At 53.5% G+C, this 17572-nt stretch overlaps 5 protein-coding genes and 1 non-coding gene across 6 annotated transcripts; 4 read left to right on the top strand and 2 right to left on the bottom strand.

The window, feature by feature from the left end:
• Nucleotides 1-2107: 2107 nt before the first annotated feature.
• Nucleotides 2108-4162, top strand: BDP55DRAFT_541027 (homogentisate 1,2-dioxygenase; the record flags this gene model as incomplete). The annotated part of the gene is made up of 11 exons (XM_060568177.1): nt 2108-2208; nt 2260-2440; nt 2535-2818; nt 2874-2959; nt 3018-3149; nt 3213-3291; nt 3366-3549; nt 3609-3729; nt 3792-3863; nt 3920-3991; nt 4044-4162. 11 exons carry the CDS (start codon nt 2108-2110, stop codon nt 4160-4162), a joined length of 1431 nt encoding a protein of 476 aa, XP_060435624.1.
• Nucleotides 4163-4683: 521 nt separating this feature from the next.
• Nucleotides 4684-4770, top strand: BDP55DRAFT_t43. Its single transcript has one exon. It is a non-coding gene; the product is annotated as a tRNA-Glu (tRNA).
• A 3031-nt stretch (nt 4771-7801) lies between these two features.
• Nucleotides 7802-8182, top strand: BDP55DRAFT_626554 (uncharacterized protein; the record flags this gene model as incomplete). Its single annotated transcript, XM_060571645.1, has 1 exon — nt 7802-8182. One exon carries the CDS (start codon nt 7802-7804, stop codon nt 8180-8182), a length of 381 nt encoding a protein of 126 aa, XP_060435623.1.
• Nucleotides 8183-8317: 135 nt separating this feature from the next.
• Nucleotides 8318-8895, bottom strand: BDP55DRAFT_209643 (uncharacterized protein). Its single transcript, XM_060565986.1, has one exon. It carries the CDS (start codon nt 8744-8746, stop codon nt 8453-8455), a length of 294 nt encoding a protein of 97 aa, XP_060435622.1. The 5' UTR covers nt 8747-8895; the 3' UTR covers nt 8318-8452.
• Nucleotides 8896-9045: 150 nt separating this feature from the next.
• On the bottom strand, nt 9046-10502 carry BDP55DRAFT_689890 (uncharacterized protein; the record flags this gene model as incomplete). Its single annotated transcript, XM_060576790.1, has 3 exons — nt 9046-10133; nt 10200-10400; nt 10460-10502. The coding sequence occupies 3 exons, from the start codon at nt 10500-10502 to the stop codon at nt 9046-9048; spliced, it is 1332 nt and encodes a 443-aa protein (XP_060435621.1).
• Nucleotides 10503-13465: 2963 nt separating this feature from the next.
• On the top strand, nt 13466-17468 carry BDP55DRAFT_626552 (uncharacterized protein; the record flags this gene model as incomplete). Its single annotated transcript, XM_060571644.1, has 2 exons — nt 13466-13794; nt 13847-17468. The coding sequence occupies 2 exons, from the start codon at nt 13466-13468 to the stop codon at nt 17466-17468; spliced, it is 3951 nt and encodes a 1316-aa protein (XP_060435620.1).
• Nucleotides 17469-17572: the final 104 nt, after the last annotated feature.

The following is a 17572-nucleotide window of genomic DNA, read 5'->3' as shown; positions in this document are numbered from 1 at the left end:
ACCCTAGGAAAGTTTGCTTGCGCAGGCAATCTTCGATCACGCTCGATTATTGCCCATGTTGTCGAACGGGCCGTCAACGAACCCCCCCATTTCAAGATGAGCCCACCCGAGAAGTCACGCCATTATTGCAGGATTTCTTGCCTTGCGTTCTATCATCAAGCTGAACGTCACGCCCAAAGCCAAAAAGAGAGGCAGCCTCCTCGTCCAAGGGTTATCGGTGATCGATCGCATCGTTGCGGCGGGCGCACTTAGATAGCTCGGCGCCTTCAGGGGAAACTTGCTCAGTGCTAACAACGCAAGCTAATGACCACACAGAATACGAGCAAACGAGCTTTACTGCAAACAGAAAAATTCCATTGAAGCGACTGATATGAAGTCAAATAAGAGGCCAGGTAGAAAGACTAAACGCCAAACGAGCCTCTAGGCCTAGGCCAGCCTGACAGCGGCTTGTGCCAGAGGCGATCGGCAGGGGCCTCTCTTAAGTGCGTGCCTAGCGCAGAGGGACACTGCCCTCTGGCTCTGGGTAATCCGTCGTCAAAGACTATTCGTGGATAGAAAGGGTTGGACCGCCCTTGCATCAACCTCCCCACGTATGCAACGCACTTTTGGTACCGAGACAAGTCATCCAGATCCGAATTTTATACCTGGAAAGGCATACATCGGCTAGTATCAGCCCGAAGAAGCTGACGGGCTTGTTTCGTGTCTCACTCTGCTTGGGGCCGCCGGCGATGGCGGAAGCGCAATAACTCCGCGCCTACAGTACGATACTGCCCAAACGTCTATCTGTACACCCAGCGAGATCAAATGCTGGAAAGCTATCCGTACTACGGATACAGTGCGCAAAGATCCGACGATCACTCACTGCCGAATCACAATCTAACTCCCATCTGGGGCTAGCGATTGCCGGCCGCGAGTGGATGGTTTATCTTTGCGCGCCACATACTACGTAGAGCCCAGTCATGCCCTTTCTTTTGTCAGGGATGTGACACCTGTCAACCGGTCGCTTTCAACTCCTTTACTCTATATCGGTACACCGTACTTCGTAGAGTCAAGTTTTTTGTACGGATACTTTTCAAGTACATGGCCCCATCCGCGGCTCGCCATGGAATCTCGCGTATGCCCTGCCCCCTTCTCCGTCACATTGGGTCACGAGCAGAACCCACGGAACATACGGGAGTGACGTTCCAATCCGTAGGTGCCGGACATGGCCGTAGCTGGCCTTTTTGTCCGCGATCTCAAGACATCTCACGTCGTCAGAAGCAGAGTTGTGTTGGAAATCGAACACGGGATCCTGGCTCGGATATCGACCGACTGATCTTGCTGCACGGCGGGTGCCCCAGATGGGAAATGGGAATTAGCCAGCCCGGGCCAAATTGCGGTCATCAACTCGACCGTTGTGCGAGAAATCGGGCCTGCTTTAACCTGATATTTCCCACTAAGGCCGCCTTATTGCGCAAAGGCGACTGATGGCCAAAGCTTACATCGACCCATTCTCAGAAGGCATTGCACTAGTGTTTCGCTCTTCTGGCGATATCCTGAGATCTGGCCAATACCCGAAGGGGTTTGTTCAGTTTGAGTTGCAGCAAATCGGTGTTCGTGGTGGGGGGAGAAGGGGGGGAGACGAGGCACACCAGATGCCCAGGAACCCAGTTCCTGTGCTCCCGCATGCCGGCAGGCAATGGGCGGGACGTTCCCTCGCCCGGCCATTTGGGAATACGTACCAACCGGAAGTACCGCTGGTACCGAAAGAGATCTGTCTATGATTGTTCTCTGCGCGACCGAACGCTGGTCCGATTGATCTCTCTTAGTGTCATCGGATGCAAGGGCCTACTCTCGAGCCAAAGTTAGTTATGCCGTCAATACTGGCCGGCTGCGGACGCCACAAATGTCGTATGTGGAACATGGCATTTATCACTCGTGATGCCCGTCTACTTCTATCTGTAACAATACGGCCGTTGCGTTTCACAACCCTCATTGAACCGCCCTAAGAGAATACCAACAACTAGATTCGCTCCTGTTCTCGCCTTTCTTCGTACGCTAATCAAACATGGGAGCCATTATCCCCAACTCTGAGAGGTATCCCATTGCCTCAGACCCCGTACTGACGATGGGCGCCTCTGCCCAGCACGCTTTTACTACGGAGTCCTCTCCGAACGATCCGTATGTCTATCAAGTTGGATTTGGGAACAGATTCTCTTCTGAAGCCATGTAAGTTGGCATCTCACCATTCTCGGTCAGGAATCTGAACTGATCAATAAGCCCCGGGACTCTGCCTCGATCATGTAATGTACCGCAGAAAGTAAAGTACAACCTTTATTCCGAGCAGCTCAACGGTTCGACTTTCGTTGCCTCTCGAACCGACATTCAAAATGCCTGGTTTTACCGCGTATTCCCATCTGTAGCCCACGGAGATATTATAAAGATGCCACGAAACCCAGATGTAAGTCATTTTTCATTCCTTGGGTCCCCTACCTTCTACCGTACCGCAACTGCCACCAAAATGGACCCACTCCTGACTTGTTTATACCCTCAAGATCGAGTCAAGATTCACATCTGGGAATGAGAATGTTGAGTTCGTTCCCGGAGGACTCTGCTGGAGAGCATTCCCCGTGCCAAAGGCAGGCGGTCCGACTATCGACTTCGTCCAGGGGCTCAAGACGATAGTTGGAAACGGCGAATCAACAACCAAAGACGGCTTGGCTGTACACGTGTACGCCGCAAACTCTTCGATGAAGAAACGCGCATTCTGCAGCAATGACGGTGACATGCTGTTCGTGCCTCAGACTGGCAGGCTGGACATACAGACAGAATTCGGGAGGTGGGCAGTCACCGGTTCCAGTCGGTGACGAAAATTCCGTTGACGATCTTTCCAGAATGATGGTACGGCCTGGCGAGCTGGCGGTGATCCAGAGTGGCATCCGCTTCAAGGTCGGGTTGCCGGATGGTCCGGCCCGGGGTTGTGAGTCATTTGACGGCTGCCATATGCATGAGAAGGAACGTCCAGCTGATGGGCTTAGACATCCAAGAGATATTCGGGAGCCGGTACGAGCTGCCAGAACTAGGACCGCTCGGAAGCAACGGGATGGCTTTGCCTCGCGATTTCGAGTTCCCCGTCGCCTCCTTTGACATGGATACTTCAGAGTGGGAGAGTAAGTTGTCTGCCTTATCACGTTTGCCAAGACGCAACTGCGCTGACTGACGCGGTGTGTTAGTCGTGTATAAACTGGCTGGCAAGCTGTGGTCATGCAAACAGAATCACACGCCCTTTGACGTGGTTGCATGGGATGGCAAGTAAGAGAAACGCCCGCTCCAAGACCCATTTGACCCCCAATCTATTCTGTTCAGGTGCTGACATCGTCTGATAGCTACGTGCCTTTCAAGTATGCCGCCGAAAAGTTTGTCAACGCCGCCTTTGTGGACAAGGACCAAGCCGACCCTAGTTTGTACACCGTCTTGACGGCGAGGTCCAAGATGCCTGGGGTACCCGCAACGGATGTCATGTTCTTCACGCCAAAGTGGTCTTCGGCGACGAATACCTTTCGACCTCCCGTATGTGTTGGTTCTTGTTTGGGGGTGGGTGACGAGGGCCGTAGCTAATGGGGTGGTAGTATTACCACCGAAACATGTCGACCGAGGTGGTAGGAATCGTATACGGCGGTTACAAGGGGACCAGTCGCAACTTGGAAGCTGGTGGCCTGAGTTTCCAATCGAGCTTCATGCCTCACGGAGGTAGGAAATGCGGGAGACAACTTCCTTCGGACATGAGATCAGATACTGATAGGGGGCCACAGAAACACATGAGGCGTTTGTGCAGGCGACCACCAACGAATTGAAGGCCCAACGCGTGGGAGAAGGATTCCTCGGTAAGGACAGTAATGAGCCGCAACGCCAATCGCCACGACTGACATTCTGGTTGCAGGATTCATGTTCCAGATCAGTACTCACTGCGCGGTGACACAATACGCCTTGGAAAGAACCGGAGTGCTGGAAGGTAAGGAAAAAGGTGCTTTGAGAAATGGGATTCACTAACAAGCCGTTGGCAGTACCGCCGGCATCTCTCTGGGACTCGATGCAAGGTCACTTTCTCGAGCACGCCGAAGAAGTGAATAGCGACTTGCGAAGACGAGGCCTTCCGACCCTCGGGGCTACCCTGGGCCATTGAAAGCGACGTCGATCCATCATCACTGAAAGCGGCTTTTTTTCCTTTTCTTCTTTTAAGCCTCGTCTCTTCTCCATTTGATCTGAAATAGCGAAGCGATGCACAGCGATGAACAAACATTTCCGATGGTTTTGAAAGTTTCCTTTTCTAAAATTTACATCATCAACGATTCGGTTGTGGGTGGTATGTATGTCGGAAGAATTTCTCTATTTTACTCTGGCCTTTTGGGTGGTGACGCGAGTGGAGGCGTGTTAGCGAAGAAGGATGGACGCTATCTTATGAGGGGCCTGGGTTAGTTATTAGCATATGGAGGAACTGAGCAAGACGATAATCTAAAGAAGAGAGTTGATCTGGGGAGTGGAACAAACCAGGACATATAAACCTCCGATGCCAATCTGAGATATCGTGACTCGACCTGGAAAAGTCGTCCCTGGTGTTGTTGTGGTGTGGTGTGCCGGTGAATTGCCGGCTACACTGCGCGGCACCCTACTTAGCTCATGTTTTTTTAGACATTATCAATAACATCCGATATGGTGTAGTGGCCAACATGATGCCCTCTCATTCACCCGAGAGGTTAGGCATAGCCCCGAGTTCGATTCTCGGTTTCGGAACTTTTGCCTTTGCCTCTTACGAATATCACTAATTACTTGCTGACATTGCACGATTAATTGGTTGATTAATCGATTTACACCGTGTTCTTCTGCTTGTGTTGTAGATTTCTTGTTTCCATTGATCATAGAGTATCCACAATTGGCATTTTCGATCCCTCCGAAGTGCGCAGTGACTGTCCCTTCCCTCGGATTTCTTCTCTACGGCTAGTGCACATTTCAACTACCTATTTATTTGGAGATTGATTGGTTCCCCTTTTCTTTTTTTTGGGTGTCGTCTTCACTCGGGTTCCAGCTTCATCCTTCCACGTTACTTTTCTAGAGCTGTGATTTGGCAAGGGTCCTACTCTCCTACCGGGCCTGTAGTTGGACTTTAAGTTTGCTCGAGGCTGTGGTATCTTTTGGGGGACTTTCACAACGAGGAGCACTGGTACTGCAGTCACTGTCCGACGCCGCAAGCTGTAAGAACGTGTTGTACCCCGCGTGAAGCATATGATCCACGATTTTTTGAGCGAGTCTCAATCAAGTACAAGCGACAAGAGGAAGGCTACACCATTTGTCCCCTGTCTCTACGTTTCTGGATCCTCTTGACTCCTTCCTGCACCCTTTTAGCTGCGCATATCTTTCCTCGAGCTCCTACTCTCTGTGTTTCTACCTGTATCTAGTACCTACCTAGTATGCAGATATCAAGCCAGTAAATGAGGCGATATTGCGGTACTAGCTGGGTCGATGGGGCGGAAGGCTAACGATTGCTCACCTGCAGGATTCCTGTCGGTCGTGCAGCTGAAGACCTGGAGACCGAGCCGTACGGATACACACGAGGCTCACTGAGTGACGAGAATCTATGTGTCAATGTAAATCGCATTCATTCAGTGGCGTGAGGAGAGACTTTGATATTTGATGCGGGCTGTTTGTTCAATGAATAAGCTACAATTAGACTAGATTACCACGTTTACATGAAGTTTGAACTCTATGGAAACTTCAAGTTGGTGTGACTGTTTTTAGCTCAGTCTATAGACAGTGTTCTTATTTTGGTCGGCGGGTGATTTCATCGCCAAACCTCTCGACTATGATTCTGATTAATCCCCGGGGAGGGGGTCTTATCAGGCAAACATGATATCCTGCAAACCTGAGTTAAGACTAGCGCTTGCCATGAGATTACCAACCTGTAGCTGCCTCGCTTTAAAAACATGACGCATTTCCCCATGAATCAAGATGGCGGCGGGGCCACGAACCACTTGGCTCTCTCGGCTGTATTGAAACCTACTCACCAAAGGTAGTCTGTTGAGGATTACGAAGTATTTCTTTTCGGCCTCGTCACGTAGATTAAATCACGAAGATAGTGTTGTTGCAGGCACCTCTGACACAGCTACCAAAACGGAGAAGAGCTCGGAGATGGCCGGATACTTCACGCGACCCCGGCGCCGGGCCGAAAATGTCGGCCGCCGTGACGGAAACAGTGGGTCTCCTCATTCTAGGTTCGTCGGCGGAGCACCGCTGGTGTGACCCATCCCGTCTGCCAGACCCTTTTTAGACGCCTTACTTGGTGACATGCTGCGGCGTCGCCAGGGACCCGAGTAGCCCGAGCGGGTCTGCTCTCCAGCACGCTAGATGACCACGCAGGTAGATTGCTGCGCCGGTGATTGGGTGCATGCCGCTTCGGGACGGCGGCAGGCGCTGTTGTGATCCCGTGGGAGGAGCTCCAGCCTCCAGCAGCGAGCAACGGCGTGATCAGATGGGGCAATGCGAACGCGACCTTTGGGGATGGTGACTAACCTCTCATTGGATTGCTGGGTCTTTGCCGGGGAGCCGAAGGGCCGGGGGGGGGGGTCGTTGGTGTCATGGTGGTTGGGTGAGCTTGACTGGTGGGGAGGAGGAGAAGGAGAAGGGGAGGCGGACGGATTTGAGACAGGGACAGTTTGGGGCTGGCGAATGTCACAGGTGCTTGCTTTAGATGCTAGGCAAGTAGGTACTGCTTAATGCTGTGTATTAGTTTCCTCTCCGTACCCGGATATGCTTGTCGCCTTGCGTCGCGCATGGAAAGATTGGATGGAGAAGGGGAACAAGGCTGTCGCAGGAAGCTTCATTGGACCTTTCTTCTTCGTGCCTGAACCACTACTTTATTAATTTTGATGATCTGTAATTATTGTCCCGTCAAAGCCGCAGGAACCAGGTCGGTTTGCGAACGACGGGCACCCTCCGTCAAAAACGGAGACATACGGATCCTCATCGCAATTACACTGCAAAAAAAAGGGACCCAACAAAAAAGTACATGGCAAAGACAAGCTTACGAACACTCCAAGACCCCAAGACCCCAAGACTCCCCCCCGCGGCGCGCGCCCAGAGACTTGGTGCGCATAAGCCTATTTCAGGATAGAGTCACGAGCAACCCGCAAACTTAACGCCGCCCGCTAAAACGAAAGAGAGGCGCGAAACGAGTCGCAGGCGACCAGCAGGTGCAGTTACTTCCTGTGGTGAGGCATGTAGGTAGGCACGCAGGTACCTTCACCGACAAGGGTCAGGCAGGTTGCCTCCCCCAAAATCGCGGCTTGGCTCTCTCCCGTCCAATCCATCCACGCACGCAACGCACGTCCTTCCCTCACCCTTCCTCCCATCCTTTCCCCAACATCGCCACGTTCTTCCGGGTGGTGTGTTCATTCCCTCTCTGTCCAAGTGTGTATGTGTGTGTGCGTGGCTCTATCGATACCCGTTCCTTAAACTCCTCGCACCGGTTTCTTCCCCTTCGCCATCCGCAACTGCATTCATCTTCCTCCACCCTCTACACACGTAATCCCGCCTCCGAGCCCTCCGCCGCCTCCGTCCGACAAAGGGGAATCTCGCCGCACCGCTTCGAGCAAACGGACTTCTTGACCTTCTTTTTTCTTTATTTTCGGAATTCATCGTCGAAAGGCAAACCGAAAAAGTAATTCACCTCACCTCTCACCCAACCCGCGACACATTCGAACCGTCGCGCATAGCACTCCCATCTTCCTACAACACACTCAACAAACAACAACCAACCTTCTATCCCACAATGGCCGACCACGACAAGCCCCCCGCGTACGGCGGCCCTCCCCCTCAACACCCGCAACAAGCCTACCAGGGCTACGGCTCCCCGCCTCCCCCCGGCGGCCCAGGAGGCTACGGCGGCCCTCCGCCCGGTCAATACTACTCCCCCGGCCCGGAGATGAACTACGGCCACCAGCAAGGACCCTACCCGCCCCCGGGACAGTACCCTCCCGGACAATATCCTCCCCAGGGACAGTACCCGCCTCAGGGGGGCCAGTACGGACAGCAGTACCCGCCGCAAGGCGGCTACTATCAGGACAACCGCGGCGGCGGCTCGGGAGGCGGCATCATGGCTGGTCTGCTCGGTGCGCTCGCGTGCTGCTGCTGTCTTGACTGCTTGTTCTAAGCGACTGTTCGAACGGGTCGTACTGGGTCCAGCGTCTACTTGAACGGTGCGATATTGCGAAACAAATCACACGATACCCCCAACTAAACTACCTTGCGAACGAAACGTCAAATCAGCGCCACATCTGAGTGGACGGTGAGAGGAGAGAAGGTGACCTGGATGGAGCGTGGTGGAGATTATCTCGTCTGGACACGATGCGGTACTGAGATGTGCATGGCATCGCGTGGAAGGATACACGACAGACGCCCTCCCCGCCGGTTGTGATAGGGGCTAAACCAGAGTCGAAAAGGCCGGACCGACCTTGCGCTTTCCATCATCGTCGAGCCATGGAGGGGGGTTCTTGCATGTCTCGCACGGCGTCAAAGGAACGACGGGGTTTCTTGATTCCTCGAGGTGCAATTCGGAAACAGCTTTTTTCTTTTTGGGTCTTTGGCTTGAGAGAAGGGTATGGTTTACAGGAGACAACCCCCTTTTCGATCGTTTTGAGGGCCTCCATGTCCCTTTTTGATGTTCTTTCAAATCCAATGGGATCCGGCAGTTTCGATAGCTTTTACCGCATAGCATAATAATATCACGGATACGCCTTGTAACTTGCTGTCCTGTTTTCCAAACTCAGATTCCGTGTGACTCGAGTCCCTATCGGCAAAGCTCAGCTCAGCTGAGCTCCCGAGTGCGGGGTATGCTTCATCGAGAGTGGCTTGGCCGAGGACGCAAGCATCCTAGGCTCAACGCCACGGAAACTTTGACACTACATGTGTAGAGAGTTATCGGAGGGCAAAAGTGAAGGCCGAGAAATCCACCAAAAAATAAAGAGATTCAGGTATCTACAAAGTGTGTATCAAATGTGTCTGTCGTTCCAGTTTCTATGCTACGCTACTGAAGAACTCGTCAAAGTCTCTTTGGATGTTGGCCACGCAGTCATTTGTATAAATCATCTTTTGCACGTCGGGCGAGGCCCACTTATCCGGCACAGCGCCGGTCTGCCTGGACTCGGCAAACATGCGATCGCGCTCCTCCTTGGCCTTGCCCTCGCCGAGATGCAGCTGCTTGCCCGAGAGGAAGGCCATGTTGACGAGCTGGGAGGTCCAGTCGCGCCGGGAGAGCTCGTAGGCCTTGAGGCAGCGCCGGAGCGTCGCGGGAGACGTGTCGGGCGCGCGGGCAAGGACCTCGGCGACGACGGAGCCGTCTTCGATGGCCATGGCGGCGCCCTGGCTCAGGTGCGGGAGGGTCGGGTGGCAGGCGTCGCCGAGGAGAGCGACGGGCCCGTCGGTGTGGACCCAGGTCGGTAGGGGCTTGTGCATACGCAGGCGCCACTCGCAGACCTCGCCGTCCGGGACGAGGTTGAGCATGCGGTGGACGAGGGGGCAGAAGTCGTGGAAGACTTCGAGCATGGCCTTTTTGGAGCCCTTTGTAGTGTAGGTCGCGTTCGTGGCGACGGCGAAGTTGGAGTCGGGCTGGGTGGTGGAGAGGTTGTAGATCGTGTGGGAGGAGACGGGGTAAGCGATGATGTGGCGCTTCTCGCCGATCCAGCGGATGACCTCGTCCGAATCGAGGAGGGCGAGGAGTTCCGGGTCGTCGGCGATCTGCTCGCGCTTGAGCATGATGCGGTAGGCGGCCTGGCCCGTATCCTCCTCCCCGCCGACGGCGCCGATGGACTCGAGCAGCTGGGCGCGGATGATGCTCTTGATGCCGTCGCAGGCAATGAGGACGTCGGACTCGACTGAGTAGGCCTCGCCGTCGCGCGGTTGCAGGGTGAACTTTGGCTTGGGCGCAAAGGTTTCGACCGAGAGCAACGCCTGTGAGAAGTGGAATGTGATGACGGATTCCTTCTTGCAGGCGTCGTACATGCCGCCGGCGAGGGAGGAACGGTGGCCGTTGCAGTGAGGGAAGCCGTAGAGTTTCCGAATGTCGGGCATCTCAACGTGAGCGAGCTCGACGTTGGTCGCTCCCTCTATGCTGATATGTCAGTATCCTTTGACTTGGTATGTCGATTGGGTGGTGCAGAGGTCCTCCTTACGTCGAATGCTTGAACTCTTCACGTCTGTACATGTCGTCTCGATCTCAGGCCAGCAGCCTAGGCGATCGAGTACGCGAACGACGTTTGGCGGCATTTGAATACCGGCGCCGACGAAGCCGAGGTTGGAGGCCGTCTCATAGACATCGATGTGCTTGAAACCCTTCTTGGCCAGTGCGAGTGCGCAACCCAGGCCGCCCATTCCTAAGCGGATTCGTGTTAGTGAACGTGGGTTCAGAGAATGTGAAGCCGACAGCTAGTACCTGCGCCAATGATGGCAATTTTCAAATCTTTGGGGTCTGCCATTGTGTCAAGTATGGTGTGGAAGTATTCGTCTCAAAGGGTATCAAACTGCAGAGCTCAACTGGACCAAGGCTTTTTGGAAATGTCGTCCCAAGGGCTACTTATGAAGTAGACGGCACGGAGCCTCACATGGAGGGGCATGTGGGGGATCGGAGGTAAGCTCGGGGTCCATTATCAGCTGGAGAAGCGGGGAAGCGATCGAGAATGAGGGGGGTGCTGCGATATTCCCTAACTCCCCTTGGTCCTTTGATGAGCTGGTAGAGAGCCGGGATCGTAGAACGGGAAGTAAGTACGATTCATCGGGACTGCCATTGGCAGAAGAGCCAACTGCCGGGGCGCCGACGGTGCTGTGGGGGTGATGCGAACTTTAGGATACTGCCGAACCCCAAACCCCAATTTTGGGCGGTCAAAGTTGCTTGAATGTTTAGCCAGTGTTGGTAGTGGTGGTAGTGGTGGTTGACGAAGCTGTCAGATGTCGTATCAAATGAATTGGCTTAGTCACGGGTGCGCGATTCGGATGTGAAAGTCGGCATGCGTGCGTCCAGACTCAGAGCAGACATATGCAGGTGGCCCATCTGTGTGGAAATGTGGCTCGCTAGCTTCATCGTTGACAGCAGCGATTGTGTCTGTGTTGTAGTGCCATACACGGTGGCTTGCTCACAGGCGCCCCATCCAGGCTTGGAGGGGAAATCCCCGCGTTCGGCCAGAATGCGGAGGGAGGGCCGAAATTTGGTCGTCATGTTGCGAGAGAAAACGGCACGGTGCCCCGGCGCCGGGACTGTTATGATTTGCCTCGGCCGCTTAAGGGGTGGGAACCCCTGGTGATGGCTTGTTACCCTCTGTCACGCTCCCAATAGCACGATCCCGGGGTGGGCAGGTTGGCTCCGATATCTGGAGGCCGGGAACCCAAAAGCGACAGCTAGAAAAAAGCAAGGGCTTGTGTGGGTGGACGGGTGGACGGGTGGATGGATGACGGAGGAGGTAGGTGGTGGCATGCGAAGCCAGTTGTTCATGAATCTTTGTCAAGAGCAGGATTTTCCATCGTAGGCATCATTCCCAGCTCCCTCTTTTGGACATTTCAGATGACGGCTGATGTTGTTGTCGGTTGTGCCAAGAAATGGATCCTAATGGAACAGTGCGGTACGCGGAAAAAAGACGCCCTCGTTTCCACTGGTGGTCAATAACCAGCTTCTGCTCTCATTTGCCTTGGCAACGTTGGTGACGCAGGGTGGCAGACCGGGCTAGACACCATTTTGGATGATTTGTGGCGTAGACAAGCATGGTGTCGCTTTCTTGTCATCGGGAGACGTTAATGGACGGCGTCTCGGCGAAAACTTCGTTTTCCGAAGCGCAGGTTGTTTTGTTCAAGACCTTAAAGTGAACTTGGTTGGGATACCCCACGATTCGAAATGCTAGAGGACGGCGCGGACAACGGCAACGAAAGGGTTGGCGAATTCCACAGCGAGTCCACCATGGATATTCAGAGTGGCACAGCCACGCAACCTCGCCCCATTTAGCCACGACAACGTCTCTCGGTAAGCTTGTCTATGTGGATAAGGTTCATTGTCGATTCGCCTTGCCCGCACAGGGATGGCCCGGTCGATTGATGGTTCACGAGCGGCAAATAGCCACAAGTATTCCATTGTACAGTGTCCATGTTGTTGTTTGTGTCCGTAGCGTGTGCGAGGGACTAAGGGATTGTATCGTCAGGCTGAGAGAACTCGACAAATGATGATGTTCTCAGGGGTATTCAAGTCTTGGGCCTGGGGAGCGAGCTGATTTGGCTAGCGAGGAGCGTCTTTTCTGTTGGTACATACATGGGACGAAGCGCGCGCTGATCTATTTCTGAGGCATGCGTCAGAAAAGCGCGTCAACGTGGGGTGGTGAAAGACTGCCCATGCCCACCACATCTGTTGAACAGACTGGACGACGGAAGGGCCAAGGGGTCGTTATGTACGTACTGTATGTACGGATACCTATTATAGCAGGCAAATTAGCGGTTGTTGAGAGAAAGAAAGTGTGTTCTCGTGCGAATAAAATGGGAGAGAAAAGCACAGTCTCACAGCTACAGAGAAGGCACAAGAGGCAGCCGTGGGCCGTGGTCGAGGTCCCGTACGAAATACGTACACAGCAGGGCAGACGGTACGTACTCTGGCGACATTCGGTGACTGGCAGATGATTGGCCCATAGTCATGGCCAACCGCGGCGGGATCCCACTTTGTCCCGCAGGGTGGCAGGGGTCTGTTTCGTTTGAAGCGAACAACCAATGAAGCCGCTGATGTCACCAGTTGCAGGGCTCCTGAAGCGATGGAAGTATTCCCAGGGAAAACTAGCAACAGCGCACCCAGCGATTGACTCTGGGGGGCCTGCAGCGACTTGAAGCAGTAAAGTGCACCTGCAGTACCCCTGTCCGGGGCCCTGGTTGTCGTTGCATCTGCACCTTGTCGGCCAATCAAAGAAGCACAACTACTTCGGTCAAACCCTTTGGCTGCGATTCCTTGGCACTGGCTCGCCTATGGCCTCTTACTCTTAACCTCTGTCTCTCTTTCTCTCGTCGTTTCTTGGCCCGGCTAGTTTACCTTAATTACTTGACATCTGCCTCTTCCCGAAGCTGGAAAATCCCATTGCGCGATAATACGATCGGTCTTGAATACGACAAACAACGTAGCCACACGTGGTAATTTTTCTGCAACAACTATCCGACACGACCGAAAAACACAGACTTCGACACGACCACCATGCCTATTTCGTTGGCATCGTGAACAACTCGCCTCCCCCCACGTTTTTCCTCCCCAGGCTGACCTCGACCTCATTTCGATCTACCTTTTTCCCTCCAAGACTACCTCCTTTTTCCAACAACTTCCTCACAACACCCATACAAGCACGACGACAACATCTTGTTGTCGAGGCTGGTAGACAACCCGGTGATTCGACACATCGGCACCTCTTTGGCCAACTAGTGGACGATGTCGACGACTCCGACAGCGACACCCTCAGGCTCGGCCACCCTGACGGGCACCCTCGCGTCGTCGCTCGCCTCCTCGCTCTCAACCGCCCTCTCCACTACACTCTCTGCGACGTTGAGCTCCAATGGAACCATAACATCAACATCGAGTGCCTCAGCAACATCAGATACTGCCCCCGCTACTTCATCAGCACTTAATGTCGCAGGAAGCGAGAAATACCAAGGAATCACGCTTGTTGCCTTCCTCACTGCCTTGGCCACTGGTTTGGTGGTTTTTGCCATTCAAATCCTCGCCTTCCTCCTCCTGAGAAACAAGATCGCGCGTATCTTGTGCGTGTACCTCCTTGACTCTCCCTTGCTGTCCAACACTGACAAATCGTAGTAAACCAAAAACATACCTCGTCCCTGAACGCGAAAGAACCGAGTCACCTCCAAGTGCACCATGGAGTCTAATCAACACGCTGGTTAAATACAACGATCGAGAGATTATCAAGAAATGCGGATTGGACGCCTATTTCTTCTTACGATACCTCAGAACTCTTCTCACCATCTTTATTCCGATTGCGGCCATACTCATTCCCATTCTGACTCCGCTGAACTACAACGACGGCCAAGGCCACAATCTCGTCGACGATGCCAAGGACGAGACCACCAATGACACCAGCTCTTCTTCAGCCCGTCTCATGGCCAGAGACAATACCGCCGATACGTCAGTGCCTACTGGCCTGGACACTTTGGCATGGGGTAATGTGGGTAAGAACCACACGGGTCGATACTGGGCACACTTGATTCTTGCATTGCTCGTAATCATTTGGGTCTGCACAGTCTTCTTCTTCGAATTGCGCGTTTATGTCAAAGTTCGTCAGGACTACTTGACAAGTGCCGAGCACAGACTCCGTGCTTCTGCCACGACCATCCTCGTCAATAGCATTCCTTCCAAATGGTTGACTGAAGAGGCTCTCATGGGCCTGTTCGATGTTTTCCCCGGTCAAATTCGAAACATCTGGCTCAACCGCGACCTCACTCCACTCCTCGAAAAGATCCAGCAGCGGGAAGACGTCCATCTGAAACTCGAATCCGCTGAGACGGATCTTGTCAAAGCTGCGAAGAACAAGCAACTCAAAAGGAAGAAACAAGAAGAAAAGGCTGCAAGAAAAGCGTCCAAGTCCAAGGGCCCATCAAGGCAGGAGCAGGCTCTCAGGAGACAGGCAGAAGATGCCGAGGCTAAAAAGAGGGCCGAAGCTGGTCAAGGTGTTAGTTCCGGTGAACATGACGAGGTTCCTCACGATATCAGCGCCGTCATCAACGAGAACCGCGATGACGCAAAATCCAGACGCTCAAGCACTTCATCTTCGAGCTCATCTGAAGATGGTAACAGACCCCAGTCTAAGGGCTTCGGGCTGGGTCTTATCGGCGATGGTGTCACTAAGGTTGGGAAAGGTTTGCTTGGCGGGCTTGGAAAGGCTCAAAAGGAAATCAAAGAATTCACTGAAGATGTAGACGACACCGTGGAGACTACAAACGGCTTCGCCATGCTACACCCAGACAACCGTCCGCGCAAAGTTCAAATCCTGACCGACAACGAACGGCCCGCCACGCCTAAAAGTACAAAGGACACCACGGAGCAGGTCGAGCCGCTTGCCAACACTGAGACGCACAAGACTCACTCTAGGAACGTCTCTGCCGTCTCTCAGGAAACCGCCGATCCGAACTACAAGCGAAGCTATGAGCCATTTGGCAATGGCAATACCGTTCGCAAAGTCAGCGACCTGGACCACATGTACGATAGGGAAACGCGTCAATTCTGGCAGTTTTGGAAAGCCCCCGCTGGCGGCTACGCGTCTCCTGTGCCTCAGGGATACGATGGTGGAGAGTACCCATTCAAACAATCATCAAAGGACAAGACCATCTGGCAGACGATCAAGTCTTACATTCCCTTCATGGGCGAAGATGACCAAATCCCCGTCGATTATCCTGAGTGGAATGCTGTCGGAGGCGAGTACAAGAACATTCTAGACGACGACGCAGAATGGCGCAAATGGGTCAAGGAGAAGAACAGGCCGACTCACCGACTTCCGCGCTGGGGTTTCCCGAACTGGCTCGCATGGCTTACATTTGGCCCGAAGGTTGACACAATCTACTGGTGCCGCTCTGAGCTGGCCCGTCTGAACGTCGAGATTGAAGATGATCAAGCACACCCAGAGCGGTATCCCCTCATGAACTCCGCCTTCATCCAATTCAATCACCAGGTCTCAGCGCACATGGCCTGCCAAAGTCTCATGCACCATATTCCAAAGCACATGTCACCTCGAATCAACGAAGTCTCACCCAAGGATGTGATTTGGGACAACATGGCCATGAAGTGGTGGCATGAGTCAATCAGATCTGGCACCGTCACCATCATCATCGCAGCCATGGCTTTCTTCTGGGCTATTCCCATTGCCTTCACGGCGTCAATTGCCAACATCGATGGTCTGGTTGACCGCTTTCCCTGGCTGGACTGGATCAAGAAAGCACCCATCGACAAGGTCGCTTCTGCCATTGCTGGTGTCTTGCCAGCGATTTTGCTCGCCCTCCTGCTCTTCGTCGTCCCTCATATCCTCGAACAACTTGCCCTCTTCCGGGGTGTCAAGACGGGATCACAGAAAGCAGAATTTGTCCAACGATTCTACTTCGTCTTCCTTTTCATTCAAGTCTTCCTCGTCGTATCCATCGCGTCGTTCTTCACCGCATCAGCCGAAAAGTTGGCCAAGAACGTCGAAGGCCTTACCAATGTCACAAATATTCTGGACCTCCTTGCTGACAACCTACCAAGAGCGTCAAACTACTTCTTCTCTTACATGTTGCTCCAGGCATTGTCTGTCAGTTCCGGTACATTACTTCAGATCGGTGCTGTCTTGGTTTGGTACATTCTGGCCAGAATTCTCGACTCCACAGCTCGCGACAAGTGGAAGCGAAACACGACCTTGTCTAAGATTGCATGGGGTCAATTCTTCCCTGTCTACACCAACTTTGCGTGTATTGCACTTGTCTATTGTGTCGTTGCCCCGCTCATTTCGCTGTTCGCGGTCCTGACGTTTGGCCTGCTGTGGTTTGCCCAACGCTACAGCATGCTCTATGTGACACGGTTCGAGAGCGACACAGGCGGCGTCTTGTATCCCCGCGCGATCAACCAGACGTTTACAGGCCTGTACGTGATGGAAGCTTGCTTAGCAGGCTTATTCTTCATTGTGCAAGACACGGAAGGCACGAACACCGCCGTGCCGCAGGGCATCATCATGCTGATTACCATTGGATTTACGGCCGTGTATCAAATCTCGCTCAATACGTCCTTTTCGCCGCTGTTCCGATATCTTCCCATCACTGTCGAGGACGAGGCAGTCATTAGGGACGAAGCATTCCAGCAAGCACAAAATAAGCGTTTAGGACTCGGCGGCGAAGACGGTGACGACGCTGACGAGAAGACGCCCATGAGAAATGGAGACGGTGCCGGATCGGTCAACCGCGATATCGAAATGCAAAACTTGAATAATGGGGCGCCGAAGAGGAAGCCTTCGACCACGCGTAAGGTCAAGGATGTCGGCCACTGGGCTAAACGGGAAGGCAAGAACCTGCGCAGCAAGACCTGGAAGATGGGCCCCGCCCCCGTACATACGGCGGCCGAGTACCGACGTCAGCAGCGGAATAAGGATCTCGAGGCTCAACGGGCACTGGGAGAAGCGTTGTATGGCGGGTTCCACGACGAAATCGAAGACTTGACGCCCGATGAGCGTGATGCACTCGTTAAGAACGCGTTCAAGCATTACGCTCTTCGGGCGCGCGCACCTGCAGTCTGGTTGCCTCGTGACGATATTGGGGTGAGCGACGACGAGATCCGGCGTACGAAGGAGTACAGCGAACACATCTGGATCAGTAATGAGGGCACGGCTCTCGACAGCAAGGTTCGCGTGGTGTATGGCGCCAACCCGCCCGATTTCTCAGAGATTGACATTATCAACCTTTGAATTGTGTATTTGAATATGTAATGACACAAACACATATACCCAGCCGGAGTTAAGGGGAAACATTAGCATTAGAGAAAACAGAATAGCATTAGTGGTTTATGAGT

Source organism: Colletotrichum godetiae, assembly GCF_030913485.1.
Source record: "Colletotrichum godetiae strain CBS 193.32 chromosome Unknown BDP55scaffold_3, whole genome shotgun sequence".
NCBI classification, from domain to species: domain Eukaryota; kingdom Fungi; phylum Ascomycota; class Sordariomycetes; order Glomerellales; family Glomerellaceae; genus Colletotrichum; species Colletotrichum godetiae.
This window is presented reverse-complemented; position numbering and strand designations above follow the sequence as displayed.

What these genes read in the sequence shown, in the direction of transcription:
- BDP55DRAFT_209643 (XM_060565986.1), bottom strand. Translation starts at nt 8,746, where the DNA reads ATGCTATGCGGTAAAAGCTATCGAAACTGCCGGATCCCATTGGATTTG.